This window comes from Histoplasma capsulatum, genomic scaffold (assembly GCF_000149585.1).
Source record: "Histoplasma capsulatum NAm1 scaffold_4 genomic scaffold, whole genome shotgun sequence".
Taxonomy (NCBI): domain Eukaryota; kingdom Fungi; phylum Ascomycota; class Eurotiomycetes; order Onygenales; family Ajellomycetaceae; genus Histoplasma; species Histoplasma mississippiense.
In genome coordinates, this window is record NW_001813979.1 from 390,293 (window position 1) to 409,204 (window position 18,912).

The following is an 18,912-nucleotide window of genomic DNA, read 5'->3' on the forward strand; positions in this document are numbered from 1 at the left end:
GAATAAGCTTTGCTGCCTCGTAGTTCTCTACCTCGAGCTTTTCCAGAGCAAAAAACTCTTTCGAGTCAGGATCTGTGAGTTCCGCATTAGTTTTGATCTGATAATACGCATTTGCAATGAAAAATTTGCAAATATGTTCGATTTCTAAGGCACTCCGGAGACGGCTGCGATAAGCCGCCATCTTGGAATTCATCTCTCCTTTTCCGTCATCAGCATCACCCTCGTCATCTGAGGAATTTTGCACACCATTCGGCCATGCGATCTGCTCCTTCTTACGTTCATTTTCAAGCTGAACTCGAGAATCCTTAACATTAGACTCAGCCAACGCCAACGCGGCTTGCCACAGCTCCAAGGCCTCCTTGGGCTGGCCAGCATTCTCCAGCAGCTGGCCGCGGCGAATTTGAGACAAAAGAAGTGAGCGTTCCTCTGTACGGATACGAGCTTCATTCTGGTCAATCATCACCTCCAAAACCTCTGCGACGGAGCGAAGTGGACCGCTACTCGCTCCCAAACCCTTGCGGCCAGTACTAGCTACTTCAGGATGGAGACAAGCCTGGCGAAGCCTTGTTAACCAGCGCCTCATTGCGTCAATGACGTGTTTCGAATTAGGATCCCAATCTGCTGTACGAGGGTCTCCTAATGCGTCGACTCCGCACTCGTCGCACATTTGTTCAAAAAGTTGATGGTAATGTTGTTCTTCCACTGGTGTGAATGGGATAGTTATAACAACGCGCTTCTGAAGAGGTAGGTGTAATTCATCACGTATCATATCCTTATTATGGCGCAGGACAATGCGACCAACAATTTCTTTGAATAGGGGCTTGTGGATCTCGTATAATCGAACCCAGGCATCCGACCAATCGCATAATGGGTGAATATGTAGAAATGAAAGTATACCGAGCAAGTCATTCATATCCTTTCGAAGTGGTGTACCTGTTACTGCCCAAGCGTTGCGCCGCGGAATAAGCCTCGCCACCCTCGCCGCATGGCCCGTTTTAGTTTCAATCATTTGAGCTTCATCGATACAAACTCTCCACCAAAATATTTTGACCAGGGGGGATTTCCTTGGAATCGATTTCTTCTCACTACGTAGTGAACGGTCAGGTGGATCTTCCGCGTAATGAACTTCTCCCTGTAAGATATTGAACGTTGTGAGAACAATGTCACAGGATGCTAGTTTTTGTACCAATTCCTCATCGCTCCCTTTCATGCGATTGATACCCCGATAGTACGTATATCGAAGATGTGGAGCACGAGATGAGATTTCGTGTTTCCATTGTTCAAGGAGAGTAAATGGAGTGATGATCAGGGTGGCACCGGATTCGGTAATGGCAGGCGGTTGCTGAAGTAATGGCAGCCCCCGCTCAGGAGCAGGCCTCCGGTGCAATAAAATCAGAGTGATAATTTCCACGGTCTTGCCAAGTCCCATTTCCTCAGCGAGAATACCGCCTTTCAGTGTCGTAGTACTGCTCCACTCCTTAATCTCGGAGGTCATAACCCAGTAAAGGTGACTGAAATAACAGATGTGTCCGTCCGCATCTGTTATCTGAGAGAAAGAGTCGGGAAGAGCAGAGTCCTGAGGATGTGAACAATCCTGCACTTTACCATCCGGAAGGAGCTCTACACCTTCTCTTTCAAGTAGCCACCTAACTGTTCTCCTCTGGAAAGGGAAAAGCTGACATTGAACCGGTATAGTGCTTAGCGGCAGATCCAAACTTTTGGAAGGGACATGGGCACTCTCGTAAAACTCGCTAGGGCTCCAGGTTCTCTTTTCAACGCGCCACTGCCGCCAATCCCGACGGGGGCGTGTGGTTTCGTGACGTTCCTGCGGCGCGCCTGGCAGATATGTTGAAAATGCTTTATTCTGCCAAAAGCCCCTTTTCCCGAGCTTAACGGTATCTTTCCAAAACACCTTTGTTTCAAGAATGAATGAAAGTTCGTTACCCTCAACCCTCCTCAGTGTGGACATTGTAAATACTGTCGGGGGATCTTTGCGCGGCGGAAAGGCTGAAGGCAACTTCCCCGGGAGGATAGGGTCGTGGTTCCATGTGTAAAAATCGAGTGTCTGGTCAAAGATGACATCCGAGCTACTAGTTCCGAGCTGAATCTTATATTTTTTCACAGGAGCATTGGATACGCCAGAGAAATCGTCTAACTTGGAGACTGCTAAAATGATAACAGGAATTTTATCCGGAGTGCCATTTTCAAAGATTGAGGGGACAGCACTGGTGCCAAGTGCCGGCGACGAAAACGTCTAGACAGAAAAAGATGAGCGTCAGCTTGCGACAAAGGAGACGAATTCCACAGTCCCTCGCTCGAAGGTATTGCTCGTCACGCGGCTTCCCTTACTATTGTCAATTCTATGTGCGCCAAAGTCAAATACTCCGGAAACATAGACGAAGGAATGTCCTTATAATTCCATATCTTTGTGTTTAACTTCTGCCGCTTTCTTGGGTGATCTTGACCCGAGTCCGGCTCCTTCGGTTTTGAGAAACACCCTTGAAGAATGTCTGGCACGGGGCCTTCATTGCATCGCATGTCAGTACCCATTCACATAAACCGGAGATGGGCGAATAACCGTACCTGACGCGAAAGCCACATCTTGAAAAATAGACATATCAATATGGTCTCCAGATGAGCCCCGCCTTCAGTCCTGCCCCATCAATTGCAGATGAACTGGCCAAGACGTCGGACAAGGAAGGCAGCAAACTAGGACAGCGCTTTTTGAGCGTCAACATCCCCGCACGTGACTGGCGAATACGGAGGTTTCTCCATGCATATAAGCAGAGATGAGCATACACTGTGCTGACCATTCAAGCTTAATGGAGAGAAGAAACCCAAATTTGCTAGGCATATTTCAGTCCGCAAGGTCTCGTTTCGTAGGTGTTAAACTATGGCGAAATAAATAAACCATTCTTGTTGGGTTTCACCATTTGTGCTATTTTCGCCCACTCAATAATCACGAGGGTGGGTAAATTTGATAGTTATATACCCTCTCTCTCGCCCTATCTTCTAGGAATGAAAGAAATGGTTCTTGGTTACTTCCAGCCTAGAAATATAGAATTATATTCGCCATGGTTCGCCAAATGTTTGGAAAAAACCATCTGTGTTCGGCTATTTGGGCCCGGCAACTTCGGCAATGGAGAAGTGTTGCCGAAGATTGAATTAAATTTTTATCAATCTCATATGTATGTGTAGTTACAGTACGACTATCACTGATATCAGATATGAGACTTTCCCCCCTCCCCCCCCCCCGGATCTCCTGAAATGTTTCCATCGTTCGTTTGATGAGTTCTAATGTTGACGGAAATTATTGGTATCATAACCGCAAAGTGCCAAGAGTGAAATTAGCGTGGAGTCTGGGCTAACAGCCTGAGGGCTATTTTCGTCGTTTATACCCCCCATGTCCAAAAAAAAAAAAAAAAAAAAAAAAATGTCTTAAGTCAAAGTCTACAACCAAGCCCCTCAGATAGAAGTTCTCCCGTTAAAAACTAGGAAGCTTCCCTAAAGTTCATGACGTGGTGAGTTTAGCAAGTTCCCGATATCCCGGAACTGGCTAGATCGATGAACTTTCTCTGCACTGGTTTGGTTCTCCTTCTGAAACCACCTTATGAGCCAGAGCTCCCAAACGCTCAACGTCTGGATGAATAGTTTTCCTGGAGAGCATGAGTCAAATAAGGATTATATATACGAGGCTGCGATTTGGATTACCGAAGACTTCTCGTTCTGGTTCTCCACGACTTTTATCAACATTCGCAAGTCCTCATCTCGCTGGCGAAGAGCCCGACTTTTACGGAGTAGGTGGTTTCCATCGTGTTGCGCTTGGAGACACCTTTGATGATGGCAGATACCGTATCCTAAGGAAGCTCGGCTATGGGCAGTATTCCACAGTGTGGCTTGCTAGAGATTCCAAGTACGCCGGTTATTCTTGTGCTTTTGCATGATACAACACATGCTCATCCAGACTGCAGGCATCAGAGATATGTGGCCCTTAAAATACCGAGAGCCGATTGTTACGGTGGTCCTGAGCGAGTTCTCCTCTCGAAGATCACCGAAACCTGCGCAAGAAGCAAACACGAGGGTCGACATTTCATCTTGCCCGTCCTGCATCAATTCAAACATGCAGGCCCAAATGGGGTGCATGTTTGCTTCGTTTTTGATGTTCTTGGACATCATCTGTATTTCCAATGCTCAAAGTATGAGGACGGACGACTTCCTGTGCGATCCGTAAAACTAATCGCACGTCAGCTTCTCCTTGGGCTTGACTTCCTTCACACAGAGTGTGGTGTTGTCCATACCGGTACGGTAAAATATATATTGATATATATATATCAAATTAACCTATTTTTTTTTTATAGAGCCACGGGGACTAACATCTCTCCAACTCATGAGTAGACATACACCCGAAGAATATCCTTTTAGGACTGGAAAACCCACACGAAGCAATTTCACGGCATCTATCGGAGGTCTCTCCACGGACAGATACTCGGTCTGGTGAAGTATTACCGCTTCGGGAAGTCATGAAAATTCCGCCAATTTCTGAAATCAAGGAACCTCACATTAGGATAATTGACTTTGGCGTAGGTGAGGAAGTTACAATATTTTTCTGATTTCTTGATTTTATATCTGTCCCTCTCAATATTCCGGCGAGGAAGCTGATTTTCAAAATAGCTACGTGCAGACACGAACATCACTCACATAAAATTCAACCACCAGCCTTACGAGCACCGGAAGTGACAATAGGAGCCCCTTGGGACGCAGGAGTGGACATATGGAGCGTCGGATGTCTTGTTAGCAAACCTCTTCTTTCTCTATACATAAACCCGTTTACGACTTAATCATGACAATGATCATTTTTGCAATAGATCGTGGAGTTTATGCAGGGAATAGTGCTTTTCTCAGGACAAGAATCAAAACATGGAGATTGGACAGCTGATGACGACCGATTAGCAAGGACGATTGAGGTCCTCGGCGCATTTCCTGCTGAATTTCTCAAGAAGGGAAACCGTACAAGAGAATTCTTTAATGAACATGGTACACATACCCAGATCTGGGTGGCTATCATACCAGTTCTATGTATTGATGCAACTTTTGCTACAGGGACTCTTCGAAGAATTGCGAATTTGAATCCCACCACTCTCGAAAGTATTATCGATGGACAAGAATCCCCTTTCTTAAAACCAAACGACATGCCTCATGCGGAGGTACCAATTTTTATCGATTTTCTTAAGGGGATGCTTGCAATTAATCCCGATCATCGACGGTCAGCAGCTGAGTTACTGAGACATGGTTGGTTGAAGCAGTGATGTTCCTTAAGGTATGGAGAAGCATGTAATAATGGGCTGTGGCCCAAAGCGGGGATACTCTGCTCGTTTTTGGAGTTAATGAGTGCGAAAATAAATTTGTGACTTGTTATCTCACAAAATGCCCAGCTGAAATCTCGAGGAGAATGAACTGACGTTATCATAAAACTATGCTCTATAATTACACTGAGTTCTCATGGAATTCATGTTGCTAACTTGAAGCATTATACAACTCGTCCCAAACACCGCATCTCACGTCCACATCCTTGGAATCTATGGTTGCCAATACCTTTCTGTCTTCATCGCCTGTTCCTGTTCTTGCACCACCGCCAAACACTCCGAGTCGAGGAACTTTCTCCCATCCCGGGCCCTTATTTGGATTCTTGGCAAAATTCGCCCAAGCCTCCTGCATCCCCTTTCCAACTTCTATCTGGAACTTCGTGGCCCCTTTTTGAGGATACGTTCCAAAGATCGAATAGACTTCCAATCCATGATAGGCTCCGCCTCCCTCGGCTAGCTCAGTGTTTGGAAAGCTCGCGTTAAAATAGTATCGCCATACATCAATTCCCGCGGCTGCGCTGTCATCTGTGTCTAACCTCGCTGGGCACTGGAAGGAAAAGTCAGTAAGGATGGCAGACAGACGATGGGATTCATCGCTAATTCCTGGGGAACCAATAGGGTATGTATTCAGGATGTTTTGAATAGTCTTTTCAGGAACGCCCAGTAAATATCCACGGAGGAATCCCTCAGTGTCATTCATGCCTGCTGCGAAGGGAAGAGCTTCGTCAGCGTTGCTTCCCATCAACACCGGTACACGCGCAATAAGTGATTTCTGATCGGCGGAATCGAGACGCCTTTTGCGAGGAGAGTCTGCCCAGGTGACACCACCATCAGGTGTCGGTCCAAATACTAGCTGTTGCCGTTCGATGATTTCTTTCAACTCCAAGGCAGGAACTGCGCGAACACATTCGAGAGCGTTTTTTAAGGAAGAGCATTTAGTCACGTCCAGGAGCTTTTTCCATGCGACAGCGGGGTCAGGGTCGAGAGCCCTTATCGTGGACTGGCCAGATTGCATAATTGCAGCGCGGAAGGGAACAGGTTCAGGCGGAGCGGTAATTAGACCATCGACGCTCCCTCCTCCTGCGCTTTCTCCGAAAATTGTTATTTTCTCTGGATCCCCGCCAAAGGCTGCGATATTACGTCGAACCCAATCCAGGGCGAACCGTTGATCCAGTAATCTGGAACTCATATAATTAGATTTCAACTTTCTATTTCTTGACGAATTTGAAACTCACCCCAAGTTCTTCTCCGCTGCTGGTAGCTCAGGGGATCCAGGGAACCCAAATAGATTTGTCCGATAGTTGATAGTTACCACCACAACATCTTGATTAGCAGCCAAGCTGGAGCCGTCGTAGAGGTGCAAAGAGCCAGACCCAAAAAAGTAAGAGCCTCCATGTATCCAGACCATCACGGTCTTGGGGCTTCTCTATGAGGACGCTGGAGCAAAAACATTGAGATTTAGACAATCTTCGCTCTCTCCAGCGGGAGGCGGAGGCGTGTTGAACCACCTGATTGACTCGTTGCGCACTGCTTCCGGGTAATTGAACTGCTGGAGACAAGCGGGCTTGTATTTGAAGGCGTCATACGTCCATCTCCATGGCGTGACTGGCGGTGGAGCCTTAAATCGAACAGGAGGCGCAGCAAAGGGAATACCGAGGAATTTATTGACGGAGCGACTGGAAGATGGAAGACAGGCGACAGTCCCCGCAATAGCCCCAGAGTCTATGGTAACCGTAGGTCGACTTTTCGGGTTATGACAAGGAGTTGAGCTGGCAGTGAGCGCGTAGAGAAATGTAGTAAGAAGTAGGACGGAAAAATACATGGCGTTTATTTTGGATTTTGATAATTAACTGAGGGCTTGGAGGAGCGCAGCCATGCCCCAAGATATATATATATATATATATATATATATATATATATTGCGAGCCCTTTATATGTGAGGCCATAAGGTCTCAATCGAACTGGAAATCTGTCGAGAATTTTACCCTAAACGAGTCAATCCTCTACGTGGGACTCCTCTTTTCTTGGAGAAAACTTCAGCTCAGCTTCAAGCCCGAACAAACTTTCACATCCTCTTTGAGGCATCGGAGAGCTGAATCAAGTACATGCTAACCCTCTGCATAGAGCGATCCTTATGCGCCCGGTTCGGAAGGGATCGCATGGCTTAGGTCCGCTTGTTCTTGTGGATCCGCGTATCTTGAGGATAAAATCCGCCTCGGCTGAGATGCGCTGGTATATCAGCATCGTGTGCCAAACAGTCCAGCCTGTCACTTGTGAGACCCTGTGTCGCGGTTGATTTTAACGTCTTGACAGCCAAGCTCCTGCTGATATCTGTTGTCCAGCATTTTTGCTCCCACTTGAGTTGGTGAGTTACTCAATTATTAATTCCTAGGCGGCGGTATGCAAACAAATCTGTCGTGAAAACTGGATTGCCATACTAGCTAATGGCATCAGAAACCGCTTCCTCGCAGGACATCTTGGCTACACAGATGATGTAACAGCGCATACGTGCTTCGAGGCTGTAACATTGCATCGCCATGCCATTCTCTCCACAGCTCGATGGATGCGTGGGGGGAGGTGGTATTGTGAGATAAAGCCGAGCTCTCTATTTAAGTTACCTTCGCTGATCCTCTGGAATAAAAGATCTCCAAAATTTAGAAAACATATGAAAGTCCGGCGGCCTAGTGTAAAGCTTTTTCGAATTCCTAGAGAACCATAACTAGCGATCTCAAAGTCATGGCTTCTCGGGCTGCTTCTTTTTCGCGACCGTAAGACTCCCCTTTCAACAGTCAGTAACGAAGTGGAGTATGTTTTAGGCAAACAAGGACACACAATCTTGTCTGGTGTACTGCCATTCCAGGAATGTTTTTCCTGTGTCTTCTCATTCCGAGGGTACGAATGCTATTTCATTTCTACCTAGGGATGGATGTGCTGTATCGCATCAACATGTTTCGACGACATCAGCCCGGATGGCGCAACGCGCTTAGCGTTGCTGGTCTTTAGGCAAGCAGGACCATGATCAGCCGCTATTAGCTGGCAAGGGCCTCCCTAACAACAGGAAATAAACAATATCAACACCCCATGTCGGTGAATGACCTAGCAATATTTGGAATAAGCCCATCAATCACTGGCTCGGTACCGGCTTCTGTATTCTTCCAGCTTATCCATATCCTCCTTGTTGCCTTGGGTTCCCATTAACGTAATAAGATCCTGCAGCGTAACAATACTTGCAGTTGGGACGCCAAATTCTTGTCTAATCTGACCCATGGCACTCATCCTCGGCTCATCGTCGGTTTCAACACCTTTCGGCCCGGGCATTTTCTCCTGTCGGTCAAGCGCAACTACAAAGCCCATCACTTTACCGCCTTCTGTTTCCACTAACTTTAACGTCTCTCGCATCGCAGTACCGGCGGTGACCACGTCGTCTATGACAAGAACGTTCTTCCCCTTTAACGGGGATCCCACTATGCTCCCACCTTCTCCGTGATCCTTGGCTTCCTTGCGGTTGTAGCTGTAGGAGACTGAGGACCATGTCGCCGGGTCCATACGGTGAAGTTCAAGCAGCGTTGCGCACGCGAGAGGGATTCCTTTGTAAGCAGGCCTTAGGAATTCTCCAATCAGTAATCTTACGGCTTCTGCGATCGGTATCAAAAGATTTATGTGCTTGCTTACCCGAAGATTACATCGGGCTTCGGAATAGAAGGATTGGAGGCGAGGTAGGAAACGATAGTGTTAGCGTAGGCGGTAGAAATAGCGGAAAGGAGTGACGATGTATGAAAGAGGCCCGCATTGAAGAAGTAAGGCGACTCTAAGCGCCGTATATATCAGCAATTGGCAACTCATGCGTATCAATCATGCTGAGAGTAAAGTATATACAGACTTCGCCCGGATTTAAGGGTGAAAACCCCGAATTTCAGCACATTGGCGGAGAGACAGGACTCAAGGAAAGTCGTTTTATAGGCAGGAAGGGGAGAGCTTGTGGACTGTGCCGAATACATTGTAGCAATTCCCGCTGGGTCCTCCGACTTGTTAGATTAATGTTAAATTCAAGTTCATATCATCAGCGCAAAAAAACGAGGGGAGAGGGGTGTTGGTGACTAAGCAGATCTGATAAAGTCAACCTGGGCGACTCCAACCATCTTTTTTCAAGATCTGATTTTCCATTTTGATGACTCTGGGAAACATTCATCTGAATGGGAATGGAGTGGATCGCCAGTATTAGAGCAACCGGGTCACATCACAGAGGGCATTTTCATCCTCCTCAAACTTGCACGGAGAGGTTTGCGGCTAGAGGGTGATTGCAACTCTTCTTCCCCTTGGAAGAAGAACGAATGGCTGCACACGAGTAATTGTCTATCGAAAACTCTCAAGGTTATATAAAGCTTCAATCGAGTCAACCACATCGTAAGGTTTACTCGAAGCACATCTGAAAAACCAAAGATTGAAAAGGAGCGGATTGGAATCCTAGTGAGTATTCAGTTGATATCGACAACACCTACAGAGTAAACTGCTAAATTTTCGTCAGGCCCAAAATGGGAACTCCTGCGCCCCGAAGTCAACACCTGAACATGGTGCGCGCCGTTGTGCTTTGAAGAAGACTAACTAGGTCTTAGCTAAACACCGGGTCCAAGCCAGCTACTATTCTTAAATTTTCTAGCTAAGAGTCAATGGTCGTTTGGCTCTAAACTAAGTACACCTACGGAGTATTGCCCGGACGTCACAACTCCACTAAATCAACCCCTGGCAAACGCTGGTGTAGACAAACTGCCTAAGTTTCAGTTTCTGCCAGCAAAAGTTTAGCGCTTCGCAAAGAAACAGAACCCGTGTCAGACGTCAAGCGCCAGCCTGATTGGCCCACGCAGTCAAACTGGTCAGGGCATGGATGGGGGACGTGCTGTCAATCGATGTAGCAAGAAAAAGCAATTATGGACACAACATTTCATTTCGTTCGGGAACAGGCGCGGGGAGTTCCTTCTGTGGATTCTCTCAATCCTACTCTTTTGTTAATGACACCAGCGGTTTTGTTTTATTTTCGTCATCCTACTCAATATGGCATTTATTGGATTTTCGACGACCTTTAAGAAATGTATGCATTTCCAAACACCGCTTAAAACTAGCACGTTTTTGCTGACTGCCTAAGCATGATGCCAGATCTCGACGTTGTTGGGAATCACCATGTTTTGATGTTTCTTTTGCTTGTTCCAATTGTATTTCTATGTATGTTTCGTCGCCCTTCCTCTTTCTTCCCTCTTTGTATCTGTATGGAGCGAAATATTGAATTTTCTTTCCAGCGGTTCTTGTCGCAGGCTGCTCGAACTCTGCTCTCATTAACGTTTATTTAATATCGTTATCATACGCTACGAATATCACCTCTTCGCCGCTTCAGGATGAACACCCAGCAAAGCTTAATCCAAATATACCAGGGATATTCGCAAATTTAACCACCGGAGCGCGAAATAATGCAGATTCGTTTGAGATCAGGACAGGATATCTGAGCCATTGCTTGAAGCAAGCCTCAGGGCTCTGGGTTTGTGCTCGAGACATACAGCCGCTAGCAAAAGTCATCAGTGACCAAAAAACATCGAATATCGACCCGTTAAATCTGATATATATGTCCAAGGCCTTCAAGGATCGGATGGTTTTCAGCGGCCTAATGTAGGAGTCGCCCATATTCACTCTCATCGCATGCGCTCTCCAAGAGCAGCCATCCCATGCATCGATAATTCCTCGTGGGGAATTCACTAATTTGTCAACATAGATTTGCATCTATTCCGTTTCTATTCGTCTGTTTCCTGCTTCTCGCGACCTTTCCCACCTGGCGAGATGACGTTGATTCGAATGGCAGCGAAGTTCAGGTCAAACCATTTCCCTCAAAGGTGATGTCTCGTGTCACGACTGTCTTAGTGGGGCTTGCTTCCTTGTTAGCCTTTGTATCTATATTTTGGCAGCATATATCGAGCTCCGCAAGTGTTACCATGCATGAGGAGCTCTATTATGGCGTCGTCAGATCTCACAGCGGAGTAGTCGCTATGATACTTGGCTGGGGTGGAGTTTTTGCTGCTTTTCTTGCTGTCTTAGGGTTGGTTGTCATGCTTGTGAGCTTAGACCTTGTAACAAAGCTTAGCGATTAGTGATTTGGCGTGATTTTATCTCTTGTTTACGCCGTTTCATTTCGTTTAGTCAAATCTTTTAAGTCAATATATGAGTTATGCTGGGACAACTAGTCTGGGAATTTTTAAGCCCGATGGACTCTGAGAATGCAATGTTTCAAGCTATGACCTAACAATCTATTCAAGAACATGATGATAAATAAGTAGAAATGCTCTTGTTCGCATGCAACTTGTTGAACAAAAGGTATATACTGCGAACTGCAAGAGCCAGTATTGTCAACAAAACAATGAAGACAGTCACAGCCGCTTTCATTCCTGGCGCCAGATCCCTGGTCCAAATGACTGAAAGTAGTATTGCCAGCGATAGAACGATAAAAACAGTCGCCGTTGGTTTTCCATGGTTCTTTAAAAATTCTGCAATGCGATCCTGGTTCAATGCAATCAGAATAAAAGGGATGGATATTGCCCCGGATATGCTGACTGCTAAGTATGTTAGATACGTAAAGGACGATCGATTGTAAAAGGCACAGGAAATTTTTGCATACACATGTATCTCAAGACGTAATCCATTGGGAGCTTATCTCCTTTATTCCAAGGGAAAGAATCGATATTTATGGCGAAAAACGCAGCCATAAACGATAACGGAAGCTGAATCTCTCGATTAATTTTCAGATCGCATTTGAAGCGCGGCAGAGGAGTTCTCACAAATATGATAGTGACCACGGTGAAAACTAGCACTGTTCTGCCTTGCCGTATGGATTCATCTGCTTGCTGGCGGGCAAGGTTAGCATTCTCCAGACCCCGCTCGGTAAGGTCCTTGGTTGCTCTTGCTTGGTGCGAGGCATTTTCGGCCTGTTTACGTGCGGACAATGCTTCAGCGACATTATTTTGTTTTTGCTTCAAGTCGAGAAGATTATAGAGCTACGATATATTAACATGGGGATATCATTTAGTCTGCTTTCATGCACTTACGGCTTTGGAAGTCTGGTTCGCGAGCCGTTACATTTTTTCAACCCGATATAGATGGCCCTCCAGAACTGGAAACCGTACTGGTGAGGAATGGTCATCACTTGGATTTGCATTTTTGGGTTTCTTGTGCTCAACCAAATATTTGGAAAACTCCTCTATAAGTATTGTCTGATCGCTTAGGATCATGTGTAAAATTCCAAGTTCGTCGATGATGTCTTTGATTTCGACAAGCAATTTTGTTTCAGCGCTGATGCTGAAGATCTCTGAGCTGGGCGTTTTTCGCCGGTTTGATTCAGGCAGTATCTTTGCAAAGTCCCCAAAACATTTCGTTTCTTGGTCAATCTAGTTATTTATGCTAGTTAGTTTGGACGACTCTCTCAGAAGGCATGAGAAAGCCACCACAGTACCAATAAATCGTTCGAAGAAGTAAAAAAACTGATACTCATCCGGGACCCGATACTCATCAAATAAACATATACAAAAGCTGGTAATGAGCTGCGCTAGATCGTGAGCTGATCTGAGAGGGTCACGCATTTTCAACCCAATGTGGCTAAGTTTCATTTGGTGAACGTTCAAGGGGTCGCGTTTAAGCAATGCCAAACGCTTCTTTTCAATAGAGGACCGGCCGTTGCTACTGACCTGATATCGGCGATGCAGTTCCTCGTTAATTACTGACGCCCTCCATCGTTCTGTTCTAACATGCGAGTCCCTTCTGCTAAATCCCGATTTCTGTTTTTTCCTTGTCACCCAGTCAAGCATAAATCCCGAATCATTCTTGTTTTTATCCTTCCTCTTACCATGGCTAAAGTGGTCATGCCCCTGTTCACGCCCGTGAAATTGTGAACGATTAGCTCTGGTATCAGTATCCCGAAACGGCGGAAGGTCCAAGATGGATGGATCAACTGGAGAAGTTTCGAATTCAATGTCGGCTGCTGGTGGAGGTTGACCAGACCAGACATCCCATCGCTGTGGAAAACAGCTTATAACAGTATCTGAAATTTGGTCAGCTCTTTGAACAAAATTCAAATAAAGACATTAGGTAAGTGGAGGTAGGTAATTACTGTCGTTCAGTATCCAGAGCCACAACTGATCTACCATGAAAATCTTAGACTCTGCAGAATTCTTTAACGTGTATCGATAGACTACCTGGTTGCGGTCTCTTGCAGCAGTATCGGTGAGATGGGTATAGAAAATATTGATCAAGCGTTCTTCTTAGGGGAAGGGGTGAATCTGTAGGGCTCAGTGGAGACAAATACCCTTTCACGAGGTGCTCGTCGAAGGGTATACCAGGTTTCGTGCCTTCAGATTTAGTTCTATTTGCTGTTGCATCTGCCGGTTGGCCGTCATCCCCAGGAATATCAAAAGTAGTTCCAGCTCCGGTGCCTCCGGACACAGCATTAGCAGGGACGTCGACTCCCTCAATTTTATCACCATCAGTCCCAGGGAGAGCAATATTTTAGTTCGCGGCGGAATCATCCTCGGCGTGGAGGTCCAGAGTCGCATGTGCCTTTCCTTGCCGGCCAATATGAGTCGAAATATCCCTAGCTTTCGGCCAGGGTAATTCGCATTTTCAGACAGATAATTTTGCGAATGGGTTTTTGCAATATTGGTGCTTGGGGATGGTAACGGTTCGGCAACCCGGGGGCTTATTGTATTCCTTGCTGGGATATCGGTGCCTGGTCGGGTTAAATCTTCCATATGGAAATAATTTCGCGTATCACTGCTTGCTCTATTGATTGGAGGAATTTTCGGATATCCTGTCTTGTCTTCTTCTATTTTGTCTGCCGGTGTCGACTCCATAGATTCTTTATTTTCATTACTCACATTTCCCTCACCAGAATCGATATTTTAAAACCCATATTCCTTGCCAAGCTTTGTTCGCTCTGCCTCAAGTGCGTCGTCCTTTTCTGCGGTTTGACCGTCATCCTTAGCACTTGTTGTACCCCCGCCTTTTTCTAGGTCGTCTTCGTGGTCTGATGATTTTCGTGGTGGCTTAACGTGACCCGACTTTTGGAGAATTTTACTTCCGAGAGTACGAATAGTTGCCAGTATACCCCCCCCCCCCCCCCCGTGAAAAATGTTCCAAGAGTGAGAAGGCTCCTTGGTGTCTTCTGGACTGGAGTGGGATTGGCTGTCTACAACGGTCTTAACTGACCTTTTATTGACTCCCCGGCCTCCTGGCCGCGCGCAGGAAGTTCTTGCTCTCGCCCCGGGTCTGATTCTACCATGGCGAAATGGCGATATTTTTGAAGGCTGTCGTTCACTGTCGTGTACAGCTCCTTCCCTCCTATTCTTCTCTCTCGTTAAAAATGCAGCCATTCGTTCGTAGCCAGTATGGGTTTCGAAGTGGAGAAACGGAACCTGCCAGGGACTTAGTAAATGGGTTCAAGAGCTGCGGCAATCATCTGGCTTACGAATAGCATGAGTTGATCTGCTTGGTCGTTTCCTAGAAACAAATCAGGGGACTATAATTCAGATATTAGTAACTGGAGTAAACGGCAAATATAAAGGAGTACTGTTATACCTTGATTGTTCGGCACAATGGCCTCATATAAGATGAAAGAGTAGAGGAAGCTCTATACTGTTGGCCAATCCCATTAACCAGAGCTAGTTTAGATTTCGATTCTTCTCTTAGTACTATCGCGCCCGACTCCCTTTCGCCAAAATGTCGGCTAACTAGAATCTGTTGATTATTAGTATCTTGAGTCTTAGTTTTAGACAACTAGGAACGATGGATACTATACCTCAACCCATTCAATCTACAAAATAGTTAGCATATAGTATATTGCACTTATTTGCGGGTAGGTGATACCACCTAAAGCTTGCTGGCTTGTCCATCTTAGTTTTTTTTGCGGAATTCATAATTGCTTCCGGGCCTTTCCCGTAAAGCATGTCATCGATCCTCTTCTCCGTTCCTTCAAGAATAAAGTCAATAATGGTATCTTGAAATCCCTGGCAAGAATTGAATTTGTCGGTCTCCTCAGTTGGAAGAGATGGAACTGTATAGTGGATTTCCGGTTTCGCCCTGCCCCTTTCAATTGGCGGGCCATGCAATACCCTATCCGATCGAAGCAATTCAAGCATATGATCGCTCTTTGATAATTTGTCCACTGTTTCGCCATTATCATCACGTAAATATTTATTGGCGCCATTATCTAGCAAGAATTCAATGATCTCCAAATCGTCGTGCATCACGGCACTGAACAATAGAGTGTGTCCATCCGGAGTTAATGCGTCGATATTGGCTTTGTTTCTGAGGAGGGCCAAGGCAACATTGGCGTGTCCATTTAGAAGGGCCTGGTGAAATGCTGTATATCCAGTTTCGTCATTGTGCGATTCGACATCGGGGTTGAATCGCAATAAAAGGTTGACAAGGGCTTGACTTCCTAGCTCCGCCGCAATATATAAAGGCTTGCTTCCGTCACGACTGGCACTTTCCGCGTTGGAACCGGCGCCTTGAGCAGAAGTTCTGCCAGCAACTCATGATCGTTTACCACCGCTAGGTGAAGAGCTGTGAGTCCATCGCTGTTTACAGCTCTCAAATCAACACCATTGTCTAGAAGGCGCAACAGCTCGTCTTCGTTGCCTTCACTCACGGCCTCAAGAACTCGTAGACTCTCAGAATCGAACTCGTGTTGCACACCATACTCGTTTAGAGGTTCGCCTGTCAGTTTAAAATGGATATTTTCCTGGTCACTATGAAAAAGATTGGAAGGGCTATCCAGATTGAAAGTAACATCCTCCACTCGATTTCGCTCTCTGATGGAAGAGTCTTTCGAGAGTTCTCTTGTTCTCGAATGGAGCTTTCATTTTTGCATTGAGCAGCACGAGTACATCAGGCTAGCATGATCAGGTTAACAGCCCGACCAGCGAGCGAACCAGCCATTGCAGCTTGCGGCAAGTGGGCAGGATCTTTCTGGCTTCGTGGTCATTGGTCATATCCACACTTTCGATATTTTGGCGACAACGGAGAATTCTGATTCTGGCGGGCTGAAGCGTGCTGAAGCGTGCTGATTCGAGGGGAATATCTTCTTCCCCAAGGCTCGTGCTCCATTCAAAGCGATGCCACGTCTCTTCTGGCCCTAACTTGATTAGTTAAAGCATCCTTGTTTGTGTAACGTACTCAACCACCCAACGCTCGCCATTTCACCACCACTATGATGAAATCTTTTCAACAATATCTCAACAACGCAATTAAATTTTAATATTATATATTATATGATGAAAATATATATAGAAAATTACGTATAGAAATATATAGCTAATTCAGAAAATATTTGTTGAACTTAATAACTCATTCAGAACATAAAATTTTGAATGAAGACAGATTCAATGAACAGACAATCATCAAATCAATAAAAATTGTGATAGTATCAGAATTCTTCAGCAGCAGATCTGTGGACACTCTGATCTTGTTCTGAAAATGTGATTTAATCACTTTTTACAAAATTGAAAATCTACTTTTCTGATTAGAAAAATGATTTTTAAATTCTTCAATTTTAATTTTATTTAATTATGACTGCTACTGTGCAGATTTTAATTTTATTTAATTATGATTGCTACTGTGCAGAAACTTGTTCTTTCTTTTGTTTTTATTTTTAAATTTTTCTTACATTTTTAAACTTTTTTTCAATTTATTGTTGAACATCTTTTACAACTTTATTTATCTTTTTTTATTTTTTTATTGTTTAACGAGCTGTCTTCTGCTTCATTCATTGTGATATGATATCTGTGTTTTTTTATTTTTTAAAAATAATATGTTGTAATTTGACATTCTTTTTACAAATCTATTCATTTTTTTTAATAATTTTTATAACAATCATCTACTTACAGATGCTCTGTATTTTTATTGATGAAAAGAATTATATTAATGATGAATTTAAAAAATCTAACAATCTCATTACTCTGTTATATTTATGATGTCTTTTTTCTTGATTAAGAATTTATTGTAGTTGTCTGTTTTCTATTAAAAGAATTTTTTTATCAAGAACAAGATTTTTCTTTACATAGATCATTCAATGAAAATTATGAAAAATTTGATATTGTTATTATTTAATTTATTTTATCAATTTCTATATATCAACAATAGAAGTAAAGATTCGAAGTTTAATATTGATTTGAAGAGATGTAAAAATGTATTGCAAGCTTTTTAAAAACCCAGTTTAAATCAAATGAATATAGATCAATTACTGCAAATATAAATATAATATTTAAAGATGTAACTGTTTCTTTTCATATTGCATCAAATAATTGTCAAAAAAATCCCTTTATAATATGTATAACTCTCATTTCAGTTCTCATCTGTTTATTTAGTTGATTTGAATATGATTTATTTAATGATTTAAATATTTCAACATTCAGTAGCTGTAATCAGTAAGTAGAATGAAGAAAAAAAACAGCAAATAAAATTCAATGTGAAATCATATAATTGATGAATGTTATATTAATGTGAAAGAAGTGATCATTCAATATAAAAAGTTTATACCCACACTTTATTTTCTTTTCTATATGAGATTTAAAGATCTTTTTTAATCATATTAATTTATATTCATCATTGCTTCATTCATTTTCTGCTGCAGCAAAGTAAATCTGATTCTTTTCACTATCAAAATTTTTCAATATAATATCTTGCATATTTTTTGATTTTTCTTGATATATAAAAACAGATAAAAGTGAAAGTGAAGTTTCATCTATATAAATTGAAATCAATAATGTAATGAATTTGTGATTGTCATTTTGACTGACATTTATTATATGATCTGACTTAAGTGAATTAATTAATACAATACATTTGAGGATGTGGATGAGATTTAATAGAAATTCTTTTTCATCAAAATTATAGATATTCATAAATTCAATGTTGTATTTGATGATTTTTTTCTATAACTGCAAATCAATATAAATTAATAAGATAAAAGTAAAAAAAAACAGTAAAAGAAAGCAATCTTATACAAAATCAAAATAATGTTTGAAGTATGTAGAATTATCTGCAATTTTGCATTTTTGATTCATATTTATAAATAAATTAATTTGATTACATTCTTGTGATGTTGACAGAACTGTGACACTCAGTTGATTTTTACAGATGATTTTAGAATCTCAATAACAAGATTATGAAGAATTTGAAACATACAAAAGAAACTGTGATCTGACAATCAATTAATATGAAAAAGAAGCTGTTCTTCTTGTGAATTTGAGAGATTTTTGCAATGAATAGAGCTTGCTTTCTTTCTTGACATTTGAATGTCATTGTAATGCTGTGATAATGTATGTCAACTGATTCCATATTTTTTAGTAGTTTCAGTATAATTAGGGGTCAACTGTGAGTGTAAATCATCAATTGCTGCCTCTATAACTGCTTTGTGGTGCATGTTGTGGGTGTTTGAAGATGGATGAATTTGGGAGATTTGGGTGAGCATTGGGTGGAAACAAGCGTTGGGTGGTTGATTATGTTAGGTAACTTAGTTGGT

At 43.4% G+C, this 18,912-nt stretch overlaps 6 protein-coding genes across 6 annotated transcripts in view; 1 reads left to right on the top strand and 5 right to left on the bottom strand.

Moving 5' to 3' along the window:
- Positions 1-2,854, bottom strand: part of HCAG_04133 (predicted protein) — a gene marked incomplete at both ends in the record, with an annotated part of 5,952 nt that extends 3,098 nt beyond the window's left edge. The window contains 3 exons of the mRNA XM_001540243.1: positions 32-2,254; positions 2,350-2,510; positions 2,800-2,854. Of these exons, the coding sequence (XP_001540293.1) occupies positions 32-2,254; positions 2,350-2,510; positions 2,800-2,854 (2,439 nt within the window). The remainder of the gene's footprint in view (positions 1-31; positions 2,255-2,349; positions 2,511-2,799) is intronic.
- Positions 2,855-3,665: 811 nt separating this feature from the next.
- On the top strand, positions 3,666-4,737 carry HCAG_04134 (predicted protein; the record flags this gene model as incomplete). Its single annotated transcript, XM_001540244.1, has 4 exons — positions 3,666-3,913; positions 3,972-4,300; positions 4,396-4,584; positions 4,682-4,737. The coding sequence occupies 4 exons, from the start codon at positions 3,666-3,668 to the stop codon at positions 4,735-4,737; spliced, it is 822 nt and encodes a 273-aa protein (XP_001540294.1).
- Positions 4,738-5,417: 680 nt separating this feature from the next.
- HCAG_04135 (cholinesterase) lies at positions 5,418-6,771 on the bottom strand (the record flags this gene model as incomplete). Its single annotated transcript, XM_001540245.1, has 3 exons — positions 5,418-5,471; positions 5,560-6,541; positions 6,599-6,771. 3 exons carry the CDS (start codon positions 6,769-6,771, stop codon positions 5,418-5,420), a joined length of 1,209 nt encoding a protein of 402 aa, XP_001540295.1.
- Positions 6,772-8,483: 1,712 nt separating this feature from the next.
- On the bottom strand, positions 8,484-9,361 carry HCAG_04136 (orotate phosphoribosyltransferase; the record flags this gene model as incomplete). Its single annotated transcript, XM_001540246.1, has 3 exons — positions 8,484-8,964; positions 9,036-9,171; positions 9,244-9,361. The coding sequence occupies 3 exons, from the start codon at positions 9,359-9,361 to the stop codon at positions 8,484-8,486; spliced, it is 735 nt and encodes a 244-aa protein (XP_001540296.1).
- A 1,853-nt stretch (positions 9,362-11,214) lies between these two features.
- Positions 11,215-13,840, bottom strand: HCAG_04137 (predicted protein; the record flags this gene model as incomplete). Its single annotated transcript, XM_001540247.1, has 7 exons — positions 11,215-11,297; positions 11,338-11,436; positions 11,726-11,953; positions 12,019-12,394; positions 12,524-12,784; positions 13,082-13,408; positions 13,730-13,840. The coding sequence occupies 7 exons, from the start codon at positions 13,838-13,840 to the stop codon at positions 11,215-11,217; spliced, it is 1,485 nt and encodes a 494-aa protein (XP_001540297.1).
- Positions 13,841-14,290: 450 nt separating this feature from the next.
- On the bottom strand, positions 14,291-16,328 carry HCAG_04138 (predicted protein; the record flags this gene model as incomplete). The annotated part of the gene is made up of 7 exons (XM_001540248.1): positions 14,291-14,415; positions 14,598-14,729; positions 14,857-14,888; positions 15,025-15,118; positions 15,182-15,201; positions 15,258-15,921; positions 16,322-16,328. 7 exons carry the CDS (start codon positions 16,326-16,328, stop codon positions 14,291-14,293), a joined length of 1,074 nt encoding a protein of 357 aa, XP_001540298.1.
- Positions 16,329-18,912: the final 2,584 nt, after the last annotated feature.